General features: G+C 33.9%; 2 protein-coding genes and 1 long non-coding RNA gene across 4 annotated transcripts; 1 reads left to right on the forward strand and 2 right to left on the reverse strand.

The window, feature by feature from the left end:
• Positions 1-483: 483 nt before the first annotated feature.
• Positions 484-6,092, reverse strand: LOC123015960 (mitoferrin-1). Of its 2 annotated transcripts, none has more exons than XM_044416081.1 (4): positions 6,074-6,092; positions 4,595-4,814; positions 1,798-1,854; positions 484-1,739 (listed from the first exon to the last, which is right to left on the reverse strand). In XM_044416081.1, the coding sequence occupies exons 2-4, from the start codon at positions 4,806-4,808 to the stop codon at positions 1,057-1,059; spliced, it is 954 nt and encodes a 317-aa protein (XP_044272016.1). In that variant the 5' UTR covers positions 4,809-4,814; positions 6,074-6,092; the 3' UTR covers positions 484-1,056. The 2 variants fall into 2 exon arrangements, with proteins under 2 accessions (XP_044272016.1, XP_044272014.1); XM_044416079.1 differs by lacking the exon at positions 6,074-6,092 and adding an exon at positions 4,920-5,403.
• LOC123015965 lies at positions 3,020-3,486 on the forward strand. The gene is made up of 3 exons (XR_006413411.1): positions 3,020-3,077; positions 3,125-3,228; positions 3,286-3,486. It is a non-coding gene; the product is annotated as an uncharacterized LOC123015965 (long non-coding RNA).
• LOC123015963 lies at positions 6,074-8,063 on the reverse strand. The gene is made up of 7 exons (XM_044416084.1): positions 7,907-8,063; positions 7,607-7,863; positions 7,493-7,559; positions 7,398-7,436; positions 6,357-6,395; positions 6,270-6,311; positions 6,074-6,224 (listed from the first exon to the last, which is right to left on the reverse strand). Exons 1-7 carry the CDS (start codon positions 7,994-7,996, stop codon positions 6,096-6,098), a joined length of 663 nt encoding a protein of 220 aa, XP_044272019.1. The 5' UTR covers positions 7,997-8,063; the 3' UTR covers positions 6,074-6,095.
• Between the last annotated feature and the right edge of the window lie 10 nt (positions 8,064-8,073).

An 8,073-nucleotide genomic window follows, 5' to 3' on the forward strand; every position in this document is an offset into this window, starting at 1 on the left:
GTTTGAGATTTGGATTATTTGTTGTAAGTTGGTGAAGGTAAATATGTGAACATACCAGCGCTGGGCGGATTAGTCGCATCTTTGTGTTGATTTTAGAGATTTCACTCGTGTTTTGTTTCTTTCACAGCTCTTGGTAATGAATTAAATTCGTTGTTTGTGTAACATTTATTATATTTGAACATTCTTTTTACAATTTTTTCTTTTTTCTTTGAAAAAAAAAAACAATATGACACAAAACTAAAATAATCTAACATAACGGTGACAAGGTCGCTTATCACAATACATAGAAGACATAATCTCTGTTTAAAAACGCATAGCCTTCTATTACGTAACATATAAAATATGATAGTACTCCCATCTGAACGAAGTCAATATCATACATAGAAAAAATAGTTGATAAGGACTTTATCACAGTCTAAACAGCGTCTTCGTGACGGCAATACAAGAGCAAAAGATCTCTCCGTGACTTTGAGTCACAAACCATTCATATTTTCATCCCGATCTACACGAACACACAGAAAACAAAACAGAATGTAACGCCTTAATAAAATTACTTTCTACTCTGTTGACGTCACAACGCCATATTTTTTCATAAATCAGTGGAAGTATTTCTATCATCCGAATCACCCAAAAATCGGGTCAATAAAAATAAATAGTACTTTTTGTAATAGCGAGTCGTTTTTTTTTATTTTGACATGGTTTCCTCCAACAGCCACTGAGTCCGATATTCCCGTTATTGCTTCGCAAATAATATTCGATAAAAAAATAACTGTGTAAATTTTGTAAGTGACTGAAATATCGAACGTTGTCGGTTTCACCTACTTCTAATTAACACTAGTGCTGTATTGTCAAAAATACGTGCATTATCAGCTTACCAACATTAAAACGGAACAAAATACGTCATCACTTTGCGTCTTATATCTAACACAAGAGCACTTCGGTAAGCTGCAACGCCCTCTATTTACAATTTTAAACACAGTTGAAACAGAAAACCATGATGTTCGGTGACCGGTTCTAATACTTACGTATGGAAAAAAATCGATAACTCAACGCACACTAAGTATGGACGATATCGAGGATTGAGTCTTTCCTCCTATTCGTATATCCCGTATCCGAATGCATCGTATTAAACGAAATCGAGCCGTAAATTCCCGCCCCGGACATCGCCGGCAGCTCTCTAGGTTTCAAATTTATCTTTTCAGTCGTTTCGTGTTTCGGACTTTCTTCTGCTAAAACTACACTCGTCGGACCATTAACCAACCTAACCTCCGTCGTCGTCGTCAACAGATACTTGAAAAATTCGTAAGTCGACCAACAAATCGCCGTCGCCGGCATTTGATACATAACTCGTGCACCCAACCCCCGAAAATACCCCGTCGGACCACCGAAAATGTACACTTTTTTAACAGCGTCGACAAGGCCAGCGGTGGTGCCTACTTGTTGTGTGTTAAGAAGGGTTTTGCAGACATCGAGAGGGGTTGTGACTGCAGCAGCCACCGCTCCAGCCAAGGCGCCGCTCACCATGTGTGCCGCGGGGTTGTATGTCCCGTCTTTGTTCGTGATTTTTTGGGCTAGTTCGTACACCATGAAATGAATGCTCTGGAATGGCACGTTCATGGTCAACTGAGTTGTGTACGAACGGTAAAATGCGGGGACTCCCTCTCGCCTGTAGATGTCGGCGAAGCAATGTACTGCCGATTTATAAGGGGAGTTTACCATCTGCATACGTTGTTTGACCACTGAAAATGTGGAAAAAGAAAAACATACTTCTGTAGGTGAAATATAATGGTAAATTACCTTCGGCTGGATTCATAATGCCGTCGTGGAGCAAAGTGGATATACAACCGGACGCTCCTGTCAAAAAATAAATTATACAATTAAGAAACAATGTTTAGTTAAGAAAAACAGCCAATCAATTACCACTTTTGTAATTTACAAACGAATAATACTGCTTCACAAATGAATTGGGGTGTAATTTTTTGCGAATTCAAAAATCACATTGTTCTAAGTTGTAAATACGTAACAATTTTATTTCTTACGAATTATTTTTACGTTTTGTAGCAAAAATAATCAATATATTTTTTTAATTGATAGGAAACGAAGAAATATCTATGTATCTAAGTCATCAAACAGTTAATTAGGTACTATACGTATAAAACAAACACATTTTTATTATTTATTGTCCATTAAAAATTGATAAGAACACCATAAAATGATGTAATTAACTTTTACCGGGTAATACATAACGATGAGAGTAAAAAATGCGGCAAAATATTAATTGCGACTGCTTGTGGAAGGATAACAATGAGTTTATTCTTGTCTGTTTTATGTATTTTAAATCAATAATATTTGTCAAGTCACGAAGCTCTATCCTTGCGGTTCAATTTGAATTGGAAACAATTCGTTCAAAAATTAATATAAATTGCAGATTATCCACTTTACGCTTTGATAATGCCACGATTAACGTCAACGCTTGCGGTTATTGAAAAAATTAAAAAGTAAGTTAATTAATGTTTGATTTTTCGGTATTACAATGACGATAAAAACTTTATTTTATCTCTGAATGATGACACAGGAAAAACATTTGTTTATAACGGTATTTACACAAAATGGACGATTGTTAAGGTGTAAAATTCGTAAGAATTAATGAACTTTTGAGAAGGTTAGTGTTACTAACAGCAAACAATTTGTTTTGATGATTTATGAACGATGGAAACCCTTAAGAAAATTTGTTAAATATTTCATGTGAACTTTAAAATGGAATAAAACAGCCTTGACGGACTGCCATGTCTTTGTTAGTGCAACTTTTGTGGTTTTTTAGACTCCGGTGATAGGAATATCTCTCTGACCAAATAGCAACGTCACTCAATTCAAATCCCAAATCTCTAATGTTTACCTTGTTTTCGCTATCTGAAGTAGCTATTTTATTTGAGAAAATCATACATGCATGCATTTCATAGTAAATTAACGCATTAAAAATCTTGTTTATAATAATATCTAATAATTATTTCATATTTGTGACACGCAAGGAATAGCAAATTATTAAAACTGAATTAAATGAAACAACTTGTTGTACGGTAAGTACGTTGGACTCTTTCAAGGTAATGCTATTTCACTGTTTTAGTTACAATCAAAAGAATTCCAAATCTGCATTTACAATAAATTATCGATGTCAGATGTTCAATTAATGTTATCACAAATGTATTTTTATTGCACTGCAAAACATACGTAATTATCGAAAGTGGTTTTTAATTCTTTTTCATGATTTTGTACAATGACTTGTAGATTAGTACTTTCCATCACTCATCAGCATAAAAGTTTAACTTTTTTCCCCTCTGCGTTTCCAAAGAAAAACATTATGAACCCAAACAGGTGTCAAAGATGCATAATGGAACGCATGCCATATTCTAAGTTTGGCGAGAGTGATACAATATACTTGTAAATAGCTTGCAATAAACGTATTAACTGTTTGTGTAATACAGAAAAAGAAAAAGCCTTTAATTAGTTTCATTAGTAAAAATTCCCCGCTTCACCACATATTCTAAGGTTGGCGAGAGTGATACAATATACTTGTAAATAGCTTGCAATAAACGTATTAACTGTTTGTGTAATACAGAAAAAGAAAAAGCCTTTAATTAGTTTCATTAGTAAAAATTCCCCGCTTCACCACTTACAATACGGGCTTTAAACACAAATTACAAAATTTATTATTGCTGAAGCATTCGTCATATTGTATAGATTTCTTGCAGAAATAAAATGGACATTTCCATATATCATAAAATCTTGAAAACTAGCAATGATAAACAGAATTTTATTAAGCCCACTTTGTTATATCTTTTTCTATCATCACTTATATTTGGTAAGTATAAGTAAGACTTTAACAACTCTTTTTCATTTTGTTTCGAGTACTAATGCGTTAAAAGAAAAAAGTTGTTCCAATCAGTAAAACTGATAATGTTGACCATGAATTAGCATTTTCGCCTTTAAACTAATGATTTATGAATTGTGAATACATATAAGTAGGCTTAAAATTTCTTGCCTAAAAATAAATCTATTTGTATGATTTTTACTATGATCTCTGAACAACACACTAATTCCTTACTTGTTAGATTAGAAAGGTCAAATTGGGTCAGGTCAGGTTTATCGTGTTCCTGAATAAAGTAATTTCTCGGCAAAAAATACAATCTCAAGTATTAATTAATTTATAAAATTATTTAAAACATTTGATTTGGGAGGGCCATAGACTGACATTTTTAAAGTTTAGATTAAATAGGTCAAACTTACTCTCACTCTTTTATGTAATAATTTAACACAAAATATTCAAGGCTGTGATAACATCAGCATAAAAAAGAAATTGTGTAAATACTCTGAAGGGGGCTTTGATAAGAGTCATAAGAACTAAAAAGCAAAGTGACGATCCATTATCGTGCATCTGTAATTACTAGCCGCTATAATGATAAAGTAATAACACTGATAAAATTAAACAATTACATATAAATCATCATGACACGGGTTTTTCACAAAAATTTCATTTTTGAATGCAAATTATCTAACACAGTGTTAAAAATTCTTCAGCAAACATGATGAAGCGTACCGTAAATAACTGTGTGATACCGGGCCGTGGTGGTCTGTTTGATGAAGATATTTTTGAGGTACTCATAGCAGCTGAAGTAGAGGGCATGTGAGGGCCCAGCCCCCACGACCATCGCCGACATGCCCCTGACCGGCCTGAAGAAGCCCTCGTGTCTCACCATCTTGAGGAATGTGTCGACTATCCCCTCACGGCCCGCCGCGGACAGCGACTGCATCCTCGTCTGGAAAGAGTGAAATTGACATAACCTCCAAGCGACTTAACCTTAAAACGTTGACGTCCGATCCGGGGCTTCCCAATCGGACCTGAGGCTGTGAAAGAGACTTACTTTGACCGAATCGAGAGGATACATTACGCAATGTTCCATTATTCCGGCTATGGCTCCAGCGGTCATATGCGTAACAACATTGTTGGTTGGTAGCGACTCATAATCCTCAAAATTCATAATAGTCCAGTGAAAGGCCGGGATTTGGGGGCGATGAGTACGTTCAGGGTCAAATTTTGGGATGACAACTTGTCGGTTGCGAGTTTTCGCTTGGCGAAATGGTCACACGAAAAATTTTGTTCACACAAGATGACACCACGCTCGAAAGTAAAAGAAAGAGAAATTTGACAGCTAACGGCAGTGCTGCCACGTTGATGACACTAATACCACTGATGGAACACGATCAAACAACAAGATGCTAAACCATTATCAAACACTGATAAGACGATCAACACAATGCAAAAGCACGAATAAATAAGCACAGTCCAGTTTACATAGCTCGAAACGATTAAATGCCTTATCAAGGAATCTATTGTTAGGAAGGGTTCGGAGAAAAAGTGAACAATGTGACAACTATGCATCCCCACTTTGCTTTTTATATCATGTGGTCAATCGAAACCCGCGCTTTTCGCGATTAAAATACGTTTTTTTAAGCAGTTCCGGCTTTAGGAGACGATGCCAAGGTCTTTTGGATAAGTGGGTCCCCCTGCAGTTACCCAATTGGTTAGTTACATCTTGTTTTTATTTATAGAGTCAGTGTTATGTAAAGTCCAGTGGCGGCGAAGCCGACATCAATTGAAAAATAATAAATTAAAAAAAAAAATTAAATTCAAGTTCTAGTCGGTGCAAATTCAATAAAATTGGCGTGTTATTACCTCAAAACTTCGAAAAAATAATGTCGATAAAATTGGGAAATTTTTTAATTTGTATTTCCACGCGAAATTTGAATTTTGAATTTAAAATTTGTAGGTAGGTACTGTTATTAAAAAGTTGTACAGGTAATATCCGGAAAAAAAATGACTAAGCAAAAATACCATATTGTTTATGTACATTTTCGTAAAATTGTTATGTGCGGTTCGATGTCCTTGATAAAAGTCTCTCCAACCGCAAGTTATGTTCAACTGATACTTAGAGATAATAATAAATTATTGTCCTTTTTTGTTAATCTGTACGTGAAAAAATGAATGGACAGATAATTTAGATAAGGAGTTAATTACTTTCGTGCTTAGTTAGGTTTATTTATTTATGTTTTGCCGCAATTGAAGGAGGGAATAGACCGTGGAAGAGCCAGTACCAAATCATCCGGTGAGCTTCTGTTATTAATTCATTTGCTTTTGCTTTAACTTCTGGTGTCAATTTTGGCGCCTCCTAAAAAACGCAATAAGGATTTCTTTTAAATCAATACTAAATTACCTGTTCAAAAGTGACCTGAGTGATTAAAGAATTGACATTTTCCTAAAAATATAATTAACAAATTTTATGTTTTGGGGTGCATTATACCTGAATTTTGATCGGTTCCTGCTTAATGTGCACTTTTTCCTACAAAAATATAAAAAAACTACATGTTCAGGGTGTTTTTGTGAAAAGTTGCATTGAGCATAGGTCATAAAAGAATCAAATAACACAAATAAGTTATATGTAAATATGCAAACAATTTTTTCTCATAAACCGAGTGTTTTAGGTATAACATTTACAAGACAAAACTAGTATTACAATATTCTGCAAAGTTCGTTCTTTAAGCCGAAATAACAAAAATATTGCAATGTGAAATCTCGCAAAATTTTAGTTGACCCGTTAATTTTGGCGGGCATGTTCTATCGAATTCATAAAAAAACTAGTACAGCAAAATTTTGTTGGAGTAAATTTGGCTACATGAAAATGTCAAATATTAACATCTGTCATTATGACAGCATGAATTTTTACTTTTTAAAGCACTAAATTCTTAAGTATGTTTTGAAAAAGACGCTAAATTGCAAATAATAGGTAGACCAACAACCATCACAAACGTATGTAGGGTGTTTACAACTGTTAAAATTAGTAACCATTTGACATATAAAGTACGTAGAAATGTTACACTACAAAATTTTTGAAAAGTTGAGGTAACTACGACCTTTTGCTGTCCTATTTTTTTATGTACATACACTCTTCTATTTTTTGGCAACGTCCGTTGTTAAATTGTGAAAATGACAAGTTGAATTTAAAAATATTTGTTTAAAAATTGACAAAAACTTTGATTTATTTTTAATAATAGAGTGAAACCATGCGTTCACTCAATAACATTTCTATTCAGACAAGCCGGGATTTTCAAAGTAAGTTTGCAACACTGACTAAACAAGTCGTAGAAACAAAATATACAAATAGAAATCCACAAGTCTCATATTTTGTTGCTACATCATGCAATGTCGCCAACTTAATTTTAAACTCCAGGCAACTTTTTTAAAATTATTCCTGAAACATTTTTCAAAAATATGTATATCTAAATGCAACTTTTCATACTGACACATACATTCTGTTTTTTTTTTAATTCCGATAAAATCTCACCTGGAATTGAATTGGTTCTGATTTGTCATCTACTACATCCTAAAAAAATTAGATTTGTCTTGGGTGGTTTATTCAATTTTATTTTGTGTACTTACATTAGTTTTGGTAGTTTCCGTTCCAAATTCTGGTATATGCGCTTTGTGGAAATTATTTATCGACTCTCTGAAACATAAAATGTAATTTTTTTTCTAAAAACTGAAAAAACGTACTTTTGCTTATACATTTTCGACTTATTTGGATTAACGTAAATCTCCTTCATTTTCGGAGAGTACTTTTCCTTAATTTGTTGTTGTTTTTCTCTAAATTTTTGAAGTTTAATTTCCCAATCACTTTTCGCTTCTTTCTTCGTTTCTTTTTTCGGTACGTTAAAGGCCGATGGTATTTTACATGGAACATTAACAATTCTGTACTGATTGGTAATCGGAGGTCTTGAACTTTTCGTGAAAACTTTTCTCTGTAAAAATTTCTATCGGCGAAAAAATATAAAAAAAGTTAAAATGTCCTTTCACCTCCCCACTTCCGCGTTCCTGATTTTTCCGTTGACTCAAACGAGGTGCCGATTTTTTTTGTGTTTTGCAATTTTTTGGAACACTGGACATTTTGATGAGAGCCGAATGAAATAAATTTGACAAAATTTTGACTTTTGTGGTGATGCGATAAAGCCGGCGTGTCTAGC

Source organism: Tribolium madens, unplaced genomic scaffold (assembly GCF_015345945.1).
Source record: "Tribolium madens isolate multiple individuals breed KSU strain unplaced genomic scaffold, Tmad_KSU_1.1 Scaffold_19;HRSCAF=116;Tcas5.2_LG9, whole genome shotgun sequence".
Lineage (NCBI taxonomy): Eukaryota > Metazoa > Arthropoda > Insecta > Coleoptera > Tenebrionidae > Tribolium > Tribolium madens.